Below are 19,265 nucleotides of genomic sequence, written 5' to 3' on the forward strand. Positions count from 1 at the left end.
TGGCTTTGTCTGCAGTGGGTCATGTCGGTCTCAGAAAAAGCGAATGTTATTTATAAAGAGCATTTTAGCTATTCAGAGAGAAAGGATGGAATGTAGTTTGGAAAAAAAAATTACCCTCAGGACTGACTGATGTAGGATTTGCTAGATTAGAAGGAAAATGCATCAATGCAGTGCCTGCTATAATTCCCAAAAGGAAAGTTGATCTTCAGAATGAAATTCAATAGCAGTATTACTGGAAAGGAATAAATAATGACCACTTTTTAATCATATATTAAGAATTCATTTCTAAAAACTCACTAACTGTGCAAAGGAATAGGAAATATCTTGCAAATTAAGTAGTTGTGGAGATGATAGGAAAATATGTTGACTTATTAATTTAAGAACACATTATTAAACAGGTCCTTGTGGCCATCATAGTCTGTATTTTTTTTTTTGTTTTGTATGTAGGACAAAGCAAGTTCACATTGTTTTGTATTATTGAAGAAGATGAAAATACTATTCTTTCATGAGGTCTTGTTTAGGAGAGCAGTTGTGATGTAGAAGATCAGTGGACCTTTTTAAAATTTATTTTATCCTGTGCTTGTTTGTTACATTAAAACTGTTTTGCAATTTTCTGTGTGTGGGGGGGGGGGGGGAGGGGGGGGAGGAGGGGAGTTCAGCAGACAGCATTTCCCCCACCTCTCCTTTTAGCCTATCCCAAGATTCAGGAATAAGCAAATGGAAAGAATAATAAACAATACAGACAAACATCTGATATTTAAGCCCTCCCCCTAGCACTTTTTATGTACATAGCCAGAAGCCACTCAAGCAGCTGCAACGCGTTAGTTCCAATAGTTTAACAGGCAGCTTTGTAGCTCTAACAAAAAGCTGTGCCAGCACAGTTTTTTTCCCTCCATGTTCAATTGCAGTGATAGCTAGTAAGTGATCTTTGGCAATGGAATTGTTAGAGGAGTGGTAATATTTAATAGGTTCCTGTGGAGGAGTTAGTTGCTTTTTTTCTTTCCAGATAATTATCTATAAAAAGACGCTGAGGGCAGGCAACACCATGTTGAAAACAGAGTGAGTTGGAGTAAAAGCTCTGCATGGTTCTCTGGAACCGAATTAACAAGGAAATATTTTAAACAACCAAAACAAATATCACATTGCTCTATTACTAAAGCTACAATATGGCTCAGCAGGCAACAAGCCCAGACACCTTGACTGTACCTGAAGTCGATAATCCACAGTGTCAAAATCCATGGCTGAACGAGGATCTTGTAAAGACTCTGAGGGAAAACCTGTTGCAGCATGAAAAGTCCAAGACATCCAGGAAGTCTTCATCTATGTCACCCAGATTATCTCCAGTTATTTCTCCTAGAAATTCTCCGAGGCTCTTACGCAGGATGCTTTTGAATAGCAACATACCAAAACAGCGGCGTTTCACTGTAGCACATACATGGTAAGAATTGTGCACATTGACAGAAGAGATTAAATGTAGGGTTAACTTTTTGTCCCTGGAATATGTTTTACTTTTGTATTGGAAGTTTTTATATTTTAATCTGTATTGTTCCAGAATTATTCCATAAACATAAATTAATTCATAGTATATCTGGGCAGGAATCTTTCGGATGGGTATAATGGTTTAAGAGCGACAGTTACTCAAAGTTAACTTCAGGTTTGAAGTTTATAAAAGTAAATTATAGTCTAGATATATAATGAGAATACACAGATTTGAAGTCAGGGTTGCTTTTTCTCAGTTATTTTCTTAGGAAATTCTACCCCCTCTCAGGCATTCAAGGAAGGATAGAAAAAAGGACATGTATTTGATTCTCTGCTGTTCAAAACAGTGAGGAGGCAGAAATTTTTGTGTGTGCAATTTTTTTCTTATTTTAAAAAATTGTCATATTTATAACTGCCTAAGTAGAAGATATCCATAGCATTCAAATTTAGTAGAACTTAATGGTAGCAGGGGAGACTATGTCCTAGATATGGACCTCATTAAAATAATTATTTTAAGAAATACAGGAAAAGACAAAAAGGAATTCTCCATATTAAATATTTATCCTTAGAATTCTCTCTCGATATGTGTGGTTAGTTATATGAAAAACATTCATCTGTATTGTATCCCTCTACTATGTGCCAGTAGTACACTTTTGTATTTATCATTCAAAATTATATCTACTGTATTGTACTTCTAGGAATAATACACTAGTATTTGCTGTGATGGTCTTTCCATCTTTGATATGCTCTGCATTTTTTGTGTGTGGGATTTCTCTGTGGCATTAGAGATATAGAGATAAGCTTATAGAAGAAAGTGATGATAAAGGGTGGCATGTTTAAAACACTGAATAGATCAGTAATGTTGATGTCATTAGTTTGAATGAAATTAATTATGGAACATAGCCACATTGTTATGTGTGTGCACTATGTTTGTGTGTATATATGAATAAAACAGAAAGTGCAATTAATGTAGAAAAGGTAAATGAGTCTAGAAGCTAATCAAAATCAACAGTGCATGTTAAAATGAACATACATTCAGCACAATGACCAGGAAAGAGATTTAGATTTTACTGTAGGAAGATGACTTAAAATAATTAATAAAGTGTATGGATATAGTGTTGAGAAAATAGAACAAAAAATAAGCAAGATTCAGGGAGAGGCATCAAGAATAATAGAAATTGAAAAAATCAACTGCTGTTATACTGGGTACTTGTTTAAACCTGCATTAGAATAACAGGCTAGGGTAATATTATTGCTCCTTGGAGATGAGAGGAAAACAGTGTTTCCAAAGTTTAGGAATCTTTGTTTTCAAATAAATGTACCTGATAAGAAGGAATGCAAATATATTAAAGAAAACTAAATTAAATTAAGAAGTGTCTTCTCACCTTGATCAATGTACATAAAATCCCCCAAATATCAAACTGTTCATAATAGTCATGGGTTCAGCAACTTGATCATCTTATAAATTAGTAGACAGAATAGTTTCAACAAAGGTTGAAATTAAAATTACTTTGCCAAAAAAGTAAAAGAAATAGTGTTTTTTGTTTTATTGTAATCAACCTGTAAGGAGTTGAGCAATGGAGAATGCTCAGTATCTCACAACTGACTCTCTTCCGTGCTCAACTTTGTATAACTAACTAGTCACTGGAGCATGGTTTGGAACCTGGTTGTCCTCCTTTGTATCTGAGTGCCCCCGCTGTAAGACTATAGACTTTTTTTCTTACCCTCTTTGGCTTTATGACTCTCAACATATTTTATACAAAGTGGGACTGGTTCAACAGGAAAATAAAGTATTGTATAATATAACATTCCCATCTTTGCATATGTATATGTTCCTGCCAGACTGAAGTTTCCATTTCATGTATCTGATGAAGTGGGCTCCAACCTATGAAAGATTATGCCTAATAAATGTGTTAGTCTTTAAGGTGCCACAGGACTCTTCATCATTTCATTTTTACTGAAACAGACCAACATGGCTATCCCTCCTAGCCCTCTGAAACCTGTCCCCAAGAAAAAAGTAGATGGTGTCAATTTTGCCTCATCCTCTCTGCTACCTAGATGAAAGCTAGGGCTCCTGTTAAAATTACAGCTTAATTTATGGTACAGATGTACCCTTAGGGCAAAGCATATATAATCTCTCTAATTTAACCTGAACACTACCTTGGAATATTCCAATTTAGGGTTGAGATTGTAATTTTAAACATCCCTTTACATGTTGCAGTGGTATTTACCCTATTACATTACATGTAAGATTTGAGCAACAAATCTTGGGATTAGAAAGACAAGATGTGTGAGGTAATATCTTATCTTGTACCAGCTTCCACTGGTGAAAGAGACATGCTTTTGAGTATGCACAGAGCTCTTTTTCACATCTGGAAAAGGTACTAAGGGCTTCTTTCCACTTAAAGCACTGTAGCGACACAGTTGTACAAATGTAGCTGCACCACTGTATCACTTTCATGAAGACTTTGCCTGTGCTAATGGGAAGGGTTCTGCTGTCAGCATAGGTCCTCAAACCTGTTCTTTGAGTGGTGGTAGGTTAGCAAGAGAATTTTCCTGTCAACCTTGTACTAGCAATACTGGGGGTTAGATCTATGTATCTGTGATGCTTAGGGATGTGGATTTTTATAAGGCCAAAGACTGTCACAGCTAAATACAGAGTGGAATAGTTGATTTAGCATAAGTAGTCAATGCATATCAAGGGATCATTCCAGGTGAAAATGGTCTGGTAATACTTCACCAGTTATGGTGAGAGGAGAGGATAAAAAAAAGCTGGGGATGAGAGTTAATGGGTTATAGATTATTGTAATAACCCCATAAATCCAGTGGTTATGTTTACACTCCTCTTCGATTGGGGTGGACAGCATAGCCATTGTCTCTATTCATTCCATAGTCTATAGTGTCTAGCAAAAGGTATGAATATAAGACAGGTTAATCTTTTAAAGATTTTATCTTTGAGGAAAAGAACTGAGGCCATATATATTGAGTGACGCTGTTGAAGGCTGCTGAAATAAGCATAATTCATCCTTTTATGGATTATTCTCCTGATTTGTTAGTGTTTATATTTACTATATATTTCCACCAGCTGGACACCCTATATTCTCCCTTTTCATACTTCTTCTGTGTTTCTGTCCAGAGAATATTATGGTCTTCAGACTAACCTTTAAATGATGCTGTTCTTTTCCTCACTGAAATTGTTTGCTAATTCTTGGACTATTTCTCATTTTCTCAGTAGATGGTTTGCATTTTTACTAGTTCATAAAGTAGTGCTAGCTGCAACACTTATTTTACAGATAGATAGGACATAAGCTGTAACAGATCTGAAAATTCCTTTTTTTAAATTGCATCCACTTAATGTTCTTTTTGTTTCTGTAGATCTCTTACCTAGAACCCTTTTTCCTACCCTGTAGATCTTTTTACTGCCAACCCTTTTTCACTGTCTTTCTGCTGGAGTTTTAAAGAAACACTACACATCCTTACTATATCCAATTGGTTTCTGGCAAATATTCACAAAACTAAACCTTCATAGCAACAAATATAACAGCATAGTAATAGCATATGCTTTAGAAAACTAATTAGAAAAATATTCCTTTTAACAGATACACTGTCATAGTTCACGATATTTTAATAAAAAAGATGAAGGATAAACCTTGAATTAAATTTATAAACTATATCGATTGCTCAAGGATTCTGTGACATTTACCTGAATCAATTAGAAGAGCTTTGGCAATTCACAAGTATCTTGAACAACATGTTCTGAATTTGTGATGTATTGTTTCTTTTTACAGCTTTTCATTGCTTTGTGTTTCCTTGCCACCAGACTGTATCAGATTAAATCTGAGAGAGACTGCATCTCTCATGTATCTGAACATTAAAAGTCCTTTACAAATAACATGATGTAAAGCTTTTTACAAAAATAAATAAATAACGTTTTGTACCTGAACCAGAAAATAGAATATGTGTCTGTCCTTTAGTCACAAAAGAAACTGAAGTAGTTTCTACCAGTGACAGGAAAAAAATGCATAGAATGCATATACAACAAAAGAAATCCAAACAAGCCTTTACTTTCAACTGTCTTTTCTTTTTTAAAGAAAAACAATCTTTTTACTCTGTCTCTTTGAGTTTTCAAACCAGTGGCTAATTATATATATCCACATCAGAACATGTGGAGTGAATGAAAGATTGTAATAATTACATTCCAGTGATAGCGATGCTATACTTGTATAGCAAACTTTACATACACTAATTGGATGTTACTACAGTCATGTGTGGAACGTATAATTATCCCCATTGTAGTTAAGGCACAGAGCCTGACTCTGATCTGATTTCATACTAGTATCATTTTATAGATTTCAGTGAACTTTCTAGGGAGTGTTACTGGTGTAAGATCAGATACAGACTCACAGATAAACTGTTATTTAAGTAAGAAGAATGGTCATACGGGGGCAGACAAATGGTTCATCTAGCCCAGTATCCTGTCTCTAAGGCTACATCTACACTGCAGGCTCTCTTGTGCAAAAGCGCATCCACACTACAAAAGCGCATTGCAAAAGTGATGCACTTTTGCACAAGAGAGCATCCACACTGCATGGACACTCTTGTGCAAGAAAGCTCTGATTGCCACTAACAGAATGGCCATCAGAACACCTGTGCTTTTTCCGATAGGCTCTTTTTGCACAAGAAACCCTTGTTGAGCGCAGGGCCAGTTCAAGCCATTCCTGCGCCTGGGCAGCAGGCACGCAACGAATGCATGGCTCTGCCCCGGGCGCACGGGGCATGCGCGGCCCCACCCCCCAGCATGCTACACACCTTACAGCTGCAATCGGGCACGCGGCACCTGATGGCAGCTCTAAGGGGCGCCACGCGGCCCCTGGTCCTGGGTGCGTGGCACCTGATGGCAGCTCAAAGGCTGGCGCTCTGGGCAGCTGCCCGGCTAGTCCTCCTCTTAATCCAGCCCTGGTTGAGCATCCACACACACCGTTTTGTGCAAGAACTCTCGCACAAAAAAGGATTATTCCTCATAGAAAGAGGAATACCCATACCACAAATGCCTCTGTTCTGCTGTTCTACTTTAAATTTTGTTACACAAAAATGTACTTGAGGTATGGATGCTCCACGGGTTTTTGCGCAAAAACAACTGTTTTTGTGCAAAAACCCTGTAGGGTAGACGTTGTCTGAAAGTACAAGGTGATTCAGAGGGAAAGAACAAAGTAGGGAAATTTCTTTCCCCTATTGTCCAATCCCAGTTTCTAGCAGGTAGAAGTTTAGGGACATCTGGAGCATGGGATTTTGTCCATGATCAGGTCAGCTAATAGCCACTGATGGACCTGTACTCCATAGATGCATCCTATTCACAATTATGCTGCTAGTCACTGTCAAAATGGAGATAGAATTCACTCTCTGCTTGAACTTGCTGCTGCACATTTTGCAAATTCAGTCTTCCTTTTAGCTACCAAGTCCTGCCTTTGTTTGAAGCTGTCATCAGAACTCCTCATATAAAGTCTGTAGGAAACTGATCTATAGTCTTGATGCATGTGAAGAGAACCATCAATTCTAAACTCAGTTTTCATGACTGGAAAGTAAAGGAAGAACAAATTTTCAAAATATCATGATTTAAAACATATTTTTAATTACTAACAAATATTCACATATACAGTGATAACCCAAATCTATTTTAATCATTCCATATTACATTTATCATCCAATTGCTTTCTAGATAATGCTGCTTTTTAAAAAAAATCTGTGCTTCTATCTTATAAATAGAACCCTACCAAATTTGTGGTTCACATTGGTCAATTTCACAGTCACACAATTTTAAAAATAATAAATGTCATGAGGGAAATCTGAAATTTCATGGTGGTATAATTGTCGGGATTCTGACTCAAAAGTGGGTCTCTGTGTGTGGGAGGGTCACAAGATTATTGTACGGGAGCCATGGTATTGCCAACCTAACTTCTGCAATGCTGTAATGGTGGTGACAGTGCCTTCAGAACCGAGCAGCCAGAGAGTACTGGCTGATGAAAGCAGAACCAGCAGTGCAGAAGTAAGCTAAATTGCCACCCACTCTCCAGCTGTTCAACTCTGAAGGCATCAGTGCCAAAATGAGGATGGCAATACCATACCATGCTGCTGGAGAAGTACTGCATTCAGAGTTGGCACCTGGCCAGCAGCTACCTCTCTGTAGACATAGGTGACTTCAAGTAGCACTTGGGAGGGGAGCACCCTTCTGTGCCCTGGCTAAAATTTTAATTCTCAAATAGGGTGCCACCTCCCTGTCCATCTGGATGAACCTTCCTGAACCTCTTCTCCCCGCAGGCCCCACTCACCTATGTCTGTAGGCAGTGCAGAAACAATGGTGGAAATACTACACCTCCCCTACAATAACCTTGTTGACCCCCTTTTACATCATGATCCCCAGTTTGAGAAACACTGATATCCCCTGTGAAATCTTTAAACCTTAGTTTTGGTGACTTCTGCTATACAATCCATAAATTATTTTGAATTTTATGTATGTATTTTACATACAAGCTTCACAACTCTCCTTAAAACTGAACTTCTGCAGAATCAATTTGAGCAGGTTCCTGTCAATAGAAATTTGCTGCAGCAGTATGTGAAGGGCCCATTTAAGTATCAAGACCTCACTGTGATAGGCATTCTGAATATACACAATGGAAAGAAGTTTTCTGCCTCAAAAAGCATACAGATGAGAGCTCAGAGGCAGAAGCACACTCAAGAGGAGTCCGTATCAGGTTTGGGGTCTGAGTGTATATAAAGAGGCATAACGGAGGGCTAAAATAAATAGTTGAGGAGAGCACAAGATAAAGGAAATAATTATTAGTATAATTGACTATATGGATGTGTAGTAAAATACTTAAGTCTCAGAGGGATAGCCATGTTAGTTTGTAACTTTAAAAACAATGGTTTCAGCAGGATAGTTGTATTAGTCTATAATAGAAAAAACTTTCAAAAAAATATAGTCCTGCAGAACTTTAGAGACTAACAAAAAGCTGGTTTTTGAAATTAGCTTGTAATAATATAGAAACTTTGAGATCTATTAATGAGTGCCTGGGCAAGTTAGTCTCTAAGGGTATGTCTAAACTACATGGCTCCGTCGACAGAGCCATGTAGATTAGGCTGATCGGCAGAGGGAAATGAAGCCGCGATTTAAATAATCGTGGCTTCATTTAAATTGAAATGGCTGCCGCGCTCTGCTGACCAGCTGATGATCAGCTGTTTGTCGGCAGATCGGGGCAGTCTGGACGCGCCACGGTCAACAAGGAAGCCTTTGTCAACCGGTGCAGGTAAACCTGGTTTCATTAGACATACCTGCGCCTTCCTTCCTTCCAATCTTGGTTACAGGAAGTCAACCATGTGCTATTCCAACCCTTTGTCAGGGGCAGAACAGTGTTAAATGCCCTTGCTATATGACATGCAGACACAAACAATGGAACTTACCAGTTACAAATTGTGGTATGGTCAGGGTTATAGTAGCATTATTTCCACCACCACTCATCTAAATATATGGAAGCCCCTCCATGTGAAAAGGACATGTTTGTGGGTTTTAGTGAAAGGAAACACCTGATACTGCATAGAATGGAGCTCTATCTCTTGTTAATCCACAGAAATCTCTGAAGAACTCCTTGAGGAAGTTACACTAGCCCCATCATTAATATTTATAAAACCTATTTTGGGGAAAGGGAAGATCTTCTGCCCAGACCTGAGTCCCATGGGATTTATTCACCAATTGTGTGACATCCATGAGATTTAGAACCATGCCTCCTGTCCCAACTGTGAGGATGAAAATCTTGCACATACCAACTGAAAGATTTGGTGGGAACTCTGGCTAAAAACGTATGGTTTTTGTTTTCACTTAAGTTTGTCCTTCCTACATATAAGAGATCATGAGATATCTTCTTTGGGGTAAAGGGGATGAGATGGGTGAGCCATTTTGTCTTCAGGAGGAAGGCAATTGAACTTAATGTTTAGTCACTAGTCTGCTATAGCTCATATTTGTTTGAGTGTAAGACCCATGACCAAGGAAGACTGCTGACATGCAATTTTAGCAGTATGTGAGCTGGGCTTCCAAATAGAAAAGTGAAACTATGAGGACTTGAAACGCGCTCCCCCCTATGATAGCAGAGAAATTACTGAATAACTTACTCATGGCTTGAGGGCAATGTTATGACTGGTTGTTCCTAGTCTAATTGAATTCAAAACAGTAATCTCATCTTGAATCACTGTGTGTACAATATCAGAGCTGGTGATATGAAAATTACATAACATTTGAACAATTTAAAAAGGAACACACTCTTGCAACATTAATGGTAAAGACTTGAAACTTACACCAAGTAGACATTATAACTGTTTCCCAAAAAATATGCATTATATTGTTTTACTGCTTATGTCACCCAACATACTTACTTGGTGTGGTGTACTTCCAATGTAGTGACACTTAGACCACTAACAGAGAGAGAGAATGAGTTTCCACTGCGACCTTACCTGAGAGCCAGCTGGTTTTTAGCTCATAACGTGGAGGCTGATGCACTAAGCTCTGGAGGTCCAAGGTTTGGTTCTGCCTGTCAAGGTGTTACACTTACAGCCTGTTTTTTCATTAATTTGACTATTTCTACATGGGAAAATGACATTGATTATTAAACCCTCAAATTACCAGTTTTCTTTCTCCTGCATGTATTTTGGACAGAACATTTTCCTACTTCTTATTTCCAATGTGTATTCGCAGAGAGATAATTTGTATATGGCATAATTTTTTCTATTTCCTTTTTATATGATGGGTTTTTTTTGGATTGATTTTCTATTGTTTGACTTTCTTTAGGCCTTTTGTTCAGTTTTTATCTTGGGCTTTTACACTTCTGGAATTATTATGTATTCTGATTCCACTGAACGATACTCTCAAAATTCAAATATGTAATTTAGTGACTGTAAAAGTATTTGTACACTTATTTACAGTACTTCACTTTGAATTCAACCAACCTATATCTCCACCCAAGTAAAATATTCATACATTGACTTTGGTACTTAAATACCAAATGATATGTGTCTTTGAAATACCTTAAATAGATCTTGGCAGAGAGTGCCATTTAATATTCAGGAATTTAACTGCCAAAATAGCACTAATACATTCCAGGCATGTATTTATTTTATATTTCACAATATTCTGTTACTCACTGACTTAATCTCACTCTTAAAAAATACCTAAATTGTCAATTATAAATACATAAAAATCTTCATAATTGGTGAGCTAGCTCTGATGATGTTTTTCTTTGTCAGTTTCACAATCTTTGTTGCAGCTGCTTATACTGATTATAGCACAAATATATGTTTTCCTTTTCTCATCTTACCATTATTTTTTTTAATGATCTTTAATGGATAATTCCATGTCCTTTTTTTTTGCCCAGCTCCTCCTCTCCCGCAGATTGATACATGTGACACATTTCAAGAGATATTTCAAGAAACGAGAGAGGAGGTGACATATAAAAGTAGACTAGAGAGAGGAGAGGGATAATAAATAATGCATAATGTGCTTGCTTTAATTTGACAGTAGAAGGGGATCTAGAAACTCAGGTAGTATGTAGCTCAAGCTTCACAGGAAAAACCTAAACTTTATACCGTGATAAAAAGAATATTTGAAAGAGTAGCCATATCACACTATGATAGTCTCCTAATATTTGCTAGATGTGTATACATTCGAATGAGGTTAAAGGTAATGTTTAAACCAGTGTGACAACATGGCCAAGTTGGTATGGTAAGTCTTGCACTTTTTCTGACATGGGGAGGGGTTGGATGCAACCCTTTGCATCTGCTCTTGGGGTGTTGAAGGCCTTGCTAGTGGTTTGGGAAGATGGGTAGATATGGAAAGCAGGGACAGGGTCTGGATTTGCTCCTCACTCTGGCTACATTTAGACTGAAAGCCTCTTTCAAAAGAGGCTTTTTCGAAAGATACTTTTGAAAAAGCCTCTTTTGAAAACGAGTATCTAGACTACAACCAGTACTTCTGAAAAAGCACAGTTTGTATTGCATAGCACCTTTTTTCGAAAGAGCACTTTCGAAAAAAGGCATTCTTCCTCGTAAAAAAGAGTTTTCTGTGATAAAAAAAACTGCATGTTCTTTCAATTTTCTTTCAAAAGAACACAGCAGCAGTCTAGACACAAGGAAAGTTTTTTTCGAAAAAAGGCCACTTTTAAAAAAAAAACCTGTAGTCTAGACACTCCCTCTGAGACCTCACCGCTAACAGCCCCTGTGGTTTTCTTACCCTCTTCTCCCTTGGACAGGATTATCCTCAGTCCTTGATGCTGGGGAAGGGAGTCTCCCTGATCAGCTGTGGCAGGATTTCTCTTCATTCAGTTTTCTGGTCTTTCAGTTCTCAGCAACACACCTTCAAATTCCGGTCCCCTCTCTACTCTGCCTGAAGCAAGGATTTTTAATTAGGTTCCTGAAAGGGCCTTAATTGGCTACAGGTGTTTAATTAACCTGTAAAAATCTTCCTTAGTCTATAGGGAACCATGACTTAATGAGTCTAGGGCTGCTATATCTTCTCTCTTCCATTCTCCCACTGCTTCCTGGCCCTGCTGAATCACATAAGATCTTTTTTAAAAGTAACAATAATTTGCTATGGGGAACTATTAAAATAAAATATACAGATTTGCAGGGGCAGATGAGAGTTTTGCGGGGCCCAGAGCAGCATAATTTCACAGGGCCCCCCTATGGAGAAAAAAATAAAAAAGGCGTCTCCCCTGTGCCCACTCTTCCAGTAGCCCCACTCCGATCATGTGAGCTACCCCTCCTCATCCCCTCTCCTACGCCTCCTTTCAAGTCTTCTCCCAGCTCCTCCTCCTCCCCCCTTTAGCCCCCAGTGCCCTTTCCCTCTCCTCTCCCAGCATCACCCTGTCTCCCCTCCCACTGACACCTCCCCTCCTGCCCTTTTCCTCATTGTTTCCACTTGGCCCACTGGCATTTGTCTCTCCTCCTTGGTGCCTTCCACTTTCTTCTCCTGACCTGCCCCCCTCCCCTGAGCACAAGCCCCTTTCTCTGCTATCCACCTTCTGCCTTCCAGATTGCAGCGCTGCTGTGACCGCAGCCTAGGCACCAGGCCATGTGCCAAACCGAGCGGTGCAATGCTGGGCCGTGCAGTTTTAAAGTCCTGGGCCATGACGTCACACCACTCCTGGGTGTCTCTCCTCCCCTCTCAGCTGTTGCGCCATGTCGACGGAGCCATGAAGATGAGTTTACTAGACATAGGAAAATGAAGCTGCGATTTAAATAATTGCCGCTTCATTTACATCAAAATGGCCACCGTGCTGTGCTGATCCACTGTTTGGTGGCACAGCGGAGCAGTCTGGATGCACTGCGGTCGACAAGGGAAGCCTTTGCCATTTCACAAGGCATACCGGAGCGGTCAACAAAGGCTTCCCTTGTTGACTGCGGCACATCCAGACTGCACCACTGTGCCACTAAACAGCTGATCAGCACAGCGTGGCAGCCATTTTGATGTAAATGAACTGGCGATTATTTAAATCGTCGCTTCATTTTCCTATGTCTAGTAAACTCATCTACATGGCTCCGTCGACGGAGCCATGTAGTCTAGACATACCCTAAGAGATGACAGTTTGAATAAGGTGAAGATCAGAATTGCTTATTAGTCTTGCCTACATGGGCTAATTTGTATCTTTTTTTTACCATAACAAAAAAAGCTTTCCCTTTGTCTTGAACAACAAAATGTTCTGGATTTCCGCGACCATACGCTGCATTTTCTACATTACTGAACAACTTGACTCAGACTGCTATGAAAGATTGTTTAATTAAAGGTTTAAACAAAAGCAAGGTGAGAACCTACTGATCATTTAAGGTTTTATTCAAGCTAAGTTCAGCACTTCTCTTGCTGAAATGTTGCAGAACGTAATTCTAATTCTACAGACAAAACATTTTCTGTAGTGTTTCTGTGGAAACAAAACACCTAGTGTTAATAGTCCTTGCAATCTCTTTCTCCAGGCCAGTCATTTGGTGGAAGAACTTCTCGGTTCTGGAAACTAAACCTCTCTGATAGACTATTGACTAACAAACACTGACATTCAGGCCCTGTCTACACTGAGAGATAAGGTCAAATTCATTAAAGTAGATTTTTAACACCCGATTTTGTAAAGTCAAAGGTGCATGTCCCCATTGTGTGCAAGAATTCAATATCTTTTGAATAGTGCATCCTCAGTAGGGTGAGGGTTCATGGTCTCCTGAGATTCATCCTTATTTCAGTAGACCCTAGATAAAGTAGGAGGGAAGGCTGAAGGAATTGGGTTTGTTTAGTTTAGAAAAGAGAAGATTGAGGGGGGACATGGTAGCAGTTTTCAGATATCTAAAAGGGTGTCATAAGGAGGAGGGAGAAAACTTGTTCATCTTGGCCTCTGAGGGTAGAACAAGAAGCAATGGGCTTAAACTGCAGCAAGGGAGGTTTAGGTTGGACATTAGGAAAAAGTTCCTAACTGTCAGGATGGTCAAACACTGGAATAAATTGCCCATGGAGGTTGTGGAATCCCCATCTCTAGAGATATTTAAGAGTAGGTTAGATAAATGTCTATCAGGGATGATCTAGGCAGTATTTGGTCCTGCCATGAGGGCAGGGGACTGGACTCGATGACCTTTCGAGATCCCTTCCAGTCCTAGTATTCTATGATTCTATAAACTCCGGACAAACTCCAGCATAAGGCACACCATGGTTAATATCATTGTCATAATGCTTTAATGTTCAACAGTATCCATGATGAAGTCCATGTTTACACCGCTATGGCGTCTTCACGGGTGACCAAGGAGGAAAAAAGGCACAGAAAGACTGTTTGCCATTGCTTTCAAGCCGCGGCTCGGGGGAAGAAATGAGAGTTTACGTCATGTAGGTAGAACCACCTGCTGCACAGTTCTGGTCCCAGAGTGCACTGGGAGCATAGCTCAGAATGCAAAGGGACACAGGTACTATGAGATAGCTACCCAAAGTGCATCGCTCTCAAAGTCAACAATAGCCACCCTATTGGAGATGTGCTACTTTGAATGATGTTGAATTCTTATGCAGAGTGGGGACATGCATCTTTGTCTTTACTGAATTGGGTGCTAAAAATCAACCTTAATTAATTCAAACAGTGTAGACATGGCTTCAGGGTCTGACTATTTTACGTTCCTTAATCATGATACTGCAATTGTACAAAGGCTCAGTGTAGCAGCATGAGGGAAAAAACTCCTTGTATCTATTCCCATTTGTGCATCTGCTCAGGGATGGGGTGCAGTGTAGCTCCATTGTGGGAAGGTAGCTGACCCATTCAGTGGAGCTGGGCTAAATGCTCCTGTTCTAGTCCAGAAGTTTCCAGTGAGACCAACTAAGGATAAGGCAGACCTTGGGGAGCTATTAGGGTCTTGGTGAGATCCAATGAGAAGAACAGAGTCAGTCAGGAGAGGGGCAGGGGAGGAGAGCTGAGCTGCCATAGAAAAAAGTTGGTTCCTGAGAGAAGGTTAAAGGCAGGAGAGCAGCAAGAGTAGTTTTCTGGATGGAATCTCCATGTCAGAGAACTAGGGTTGGAGAGAGCTGAAGCCAGGAGCAACATCAGCAGAGGGAGATGCCTTGTCTGCTGAAAGCTAGAGAGCCAGAGCCAAGTGCCAGAGAAGGCTGATGGGAGGCAGGGGCAGCAGAAGAGCTTACCCATTGATGTCTCATTGCCAGAGAGATGGACACAAGGGAACAGTGGGAGAAGGATACTCTGTGAAAGGGGCTGTTGGGGACTTGCTGAGAATAGCAGTGTTTCACCCCAGAAGGAAGGGCTAGGGTGGCCATACTGGCAGAAGTTGAGTGACAGAGTATGTGTGTGAAGGAAGAAGCCAGGATGTGTTGGGTTTATCCCAATCACTGGTGTGATATGGTCTATGTTTTTAAAACATTGTTATGGACTGCTTGCACAATGGTTAGTAATGCACTCTTTTAGGACTGGAAAATAAGCTTCCTTGGAGTTACTAGGGATTCAAAAGGGAAGCTTAGATGAGAGGCTACTTGCAGGGCTGTCTGGATGCCCCAAGGGGAGCATCTGAGAGGGGCCCTCATGTTACATATGTGTACTATAAATATTTTGGTTAACATAATACACTGTATTAATGCCAGATAAATATTAGAGTGGAACATTTATATAACATTGTATTATCATTATTTCTATTTATCTACTATTATGAGGTAATACATATACATTATAACCCCCTGCTTTGGGTACCCCTGATTCAGGAACATGTGTGGTATGGTCCCTGGCAGGCTCTGGAGAAAGTGGCTCTGCACACTGCCATTTCTTTTCCACCTCAGCTGGGGGAACAGCAACACACTGATGTGCTCTTCCTGGGGCTTTTCCTGGCCTCTCCCATAGCAGTGGAGGCAGTGCCTGAGAGTAACAGGGAATGTGGCGTGCCAGGTAAGAGCTCTACCATCATCCTTATCACTCTTTCGCTGGCCAGCAAAATCTTTAATTCGACAAACCCTGTTTCCTGAGTTGCTGGATTAGAGAGGTTCAAGTATATTTATTGTGCAGCTCAGAATTCCCCTAGAAGGAAGAAGTGCTTCTGTGCCAGGCTTTCTACAAATACAAAGGTGGACAAAGATATAATGTTCTAAATAACATGATTTTTATGGGACACAAGGTGGTGGGTGAAATAAAATCATAGAATTATAGGATTGGCAGGGACCTCAGTAGCTCATATAATCCAGTTTCCTGCACTCAAGGCAGAATTAACTCATAAGTAGACTATTCTAGGCAGGTGATTGGTTAACCTGTTTTTAAAAGCCTGTAGTGATGGTAATTCCACACCACTCCCCAAGTAATGTGTTCCAGCGCTTAACCACCCTGACAGTTGGAAAGTATTTCTAATGTCCAGCCTCAACCTTCCTTGTTGCAATTTAATCTCTGCTTTTTGTCTTCTCATTAGAGATTACGGAACACAGTTTTTCACCCTCCTCCTTGTAACTCCCTTTAATTTATATGTAAACTGTTATGTTCCCGCTCAGTCTTCTCTTCTCCACACTAAACAAACTCAGTTTCTTCAAGCTTGCCTTATAGGTCATGTTTTCTAGACCTCATCATTTTTGGTGATCTTCCCTGGACTTTTTGCAGTTTTTCCTCATATTTTCTGAATTGTAGTATTTAGAACTGGATGGAATACTCCAGTTGAGTCCTTATCAGAGTAGACTATAATGGATTTAAAAAAAAAAACTATTGTGGGTTCAGATCTCTCCACTGGCTCTTTGCTATCCATAAGCCTTTTGTTTCTTATTTTCATGACTCCACAAAAATTATTTCTGTCCTATAGCATATCTGTTTTCATTTCTTCAAAATTCTAAAGCTTCCTGCACTAGCTTTTCCTGCTCCTCATTTTTCTCAACTTTTTTGGTAGCCTTCTCCTACTCCAGTGTTTCTCCAAAATGATCCACGAAACGAGTCTGAAAAACCTGCTAACTGGCCGCTCCAGCAAGTTTATTTATTGGCTCTGCAGTCACAGAGCCTTGAAGCTCCCATTGGCTCTGGTTTACCGTTTGCAGCCAAGGGAAGCAGCAGCCTGGCCCATACCACTTCCTGTTTCACAGACCGCTTTGAAAAACACTGTCTACTCTCATCTCTCTTCTGTGTTGCCCATTATGTATGGAATTCTCTCTTCAAGAAGAGGCAGCAGGTTATCATCCTTTACTCTTTGAAATTACTTCTGAAAATACACGGCCAACAGTGACTCCACAAAAGTTATGAAGATTGAACATTAAACCATCAACCAAAGAAATGTTAATAATTTGTTTAGGAATAAACTAACAAGCTGCAGCACTGTGTGATGCATTCATCTCCTAATAGCCTGGTGTTTTAGTTGTCTGTTTACCTTTTTAGATTGTATGCTTCAGGAACAGTGATCCTAGCTCTTCTATATTCTGTAGTGCATCAAACATTTTGTCAGTCCATAGCAAATAAATGCTTATTTTTTATTTGTATTTGTATAACACTGTCACAATTAGATTAGGCCTCCATTCTGCAGGTGCTGTACAAGCCCAATATTGATTAATGATATTGACTATTTAATTTAGACAAATAATGATTGTGCCTGCTGAGCAAATACTTATAGGTTACATTCGTCTATGCAGATTTTTCTGAACAACAGACTGCCTAATGCACGTGGAATACTTAACATTGGGTGTAATGCCAATAGGCCTCAGCTTGAATAATGCACAATTTATTGTACCATTATACAGTATATATTATCTTTTTTGCACCCAATTAATCTCTGCTGAAATTCTACTGATTTTGGTAAACTGGGAATGCATTTTCACCAAGTGAATATATCTTAAGAGTATTACTTAAATATACCAAGAAATTAATTGTTTAACTTATTCCTCGTTTTGCGTACACATATTCCGCTGCCTTCTCTTTGACTGGGTATATATAAAGAATATGTTTATGCTGGGACTAAAACTAATAAGGTTCATATCCAAAAGAAGCAGATTTCTTTCAGCTAATGAAGAGTCTATTTTAGTTGTTTATGGGAATAGTGGTTTATAGCATTAAAATCCTTCAGCTTGTAAAGAACAGGATCATAACACCTGAAGTTTCTTATACTCCTTCAGCTACAATAGGTTTTATTTAGCACTGAGTTTAAAACAGGAACTTTTAGTCATTTTCTAGCTTGATCACAACTATGTGTACGTTGTGTAAAAATAAAAGAAAGTAGGAGTAGAATGATATAGAATAGAAGTTAAGATTATAGTATATTGCCAGCTAGCATCAAGTGAATAGTCTTCCATTTTGTTTTATGGTAAGGACTTTTTTGCACAATGATAGGAAATCCATATTTAGGAGATATCATAGCCTAGCAGATAGTACACTGGACAGGTAGTCGGGAGACCTGAGATATGAGTCCAGCTATGCTGTTGGCTTGATTCAGGACCTTGGACACTTGAATGCTTGGTAGCTTAATTTCCCCAGCTCTCCTCCATGTTTAAGTGCAGAGAGATCAAGATGTGTGGAGAGAATGTGAAGAAGGAAAAGCACATTGTTTTTGTTTTTAATTATTATTATAAAGGAATAATCAGAAGGGAAAAAGTAGGCAGGAAAGAATGAGCCTTGTCAAAATAATTTTTAAAAATCAGACAAATTATTTCACCCCCTAGTCATTTAGGTTGTATTTTAAACAAGAAATGCCTAGAGTAAGTATGAAATAACTCTCATGTGAGTATGAGGTTAATTTCAGATTTTGTTATTCAGGTTTTAATTCTTCTAGTGCAAAATACTGACAACTAAGTTTTGCAACATGAACTATTCCCACATAAGAGCTATGGTGAATGGTACAATAGGCTGTTCTTGAAATCTTAATGAATGTTCCATTTTTGAGGCATCACTCTAGAGATCATTTAGCATACCCTTTGCTGTCAAAGTATAATTGACTTTTCATGAATAGACTTTGTAATGAGGATGGCACTAAATTATTTAAAAATGTATATATGAAGAGCAGACTGATATCCATGCCAAACTGCAGATTAACATAGCTAAATTTTCAGATTCAAAATTCAAATGTTTTAAAATACATTCTATAAAACATACAAATGCTCAAAGTGATTGAAATGAAATTATAATTAAATCAAAAATAGGACACAAGAATCCAGTTATTTAGGGGGTTTTGTTACAATTTAACAAAAGCTAAATTTGGAGAAATATTTTCTTTTAACTAGGCTGTCATTGATTTGGCATTTACTACAACAGAGTTTATCATAATGCTAGCCATTC

At 39.0% G+C, this 19,265-nt stretch overlaps 1 protein-coding gene across 3 annotated transcripts in view; it reads left to right on the forward strand.

The window, feature by feature from the left end:
• The window catches only part of PDE4D (phosphodiesterase 4D), a 1,058,382-nt gene that overhangs the window by 449,194 nt on the left and 589,923 nt on the right, over positions 1-19,265 (forward strand). Inside the window, exon 1 of one of the 3 annotated variants that reach the window (XM_006139667.5) lies at positions 676-1,438. The exons of the other annotated variants lie outside the window; for them this stretch is intronic. Coding sequence (XP_006139729.3) covers positions 1,167-1,438 — 272 coding nt within the window. The 5' untranslated portion in view covers positions 676-1,166. Of the gene's footprint in view, positions 1-675; positions 1,439-19,265 lie in introns of those variants that run through there. 3 annotated transcript variants of the gene reach the window in all.

The sequence above is a fragment of the Pelodiscus sinensis genome, chromosome 6 (assembly GCF_052426305.1).
Source record: "Pelodiscus sinensis isolate ZL-2025 chromosome 6, ASM5242630v1, whole genome shotgun sequence".
Classification (NCBI taxonomy): Eukaryota; Metazoa; Chordata; order Testudines; family Trionychidae; genus Pelodiscus; species Pelodiscus sinensis.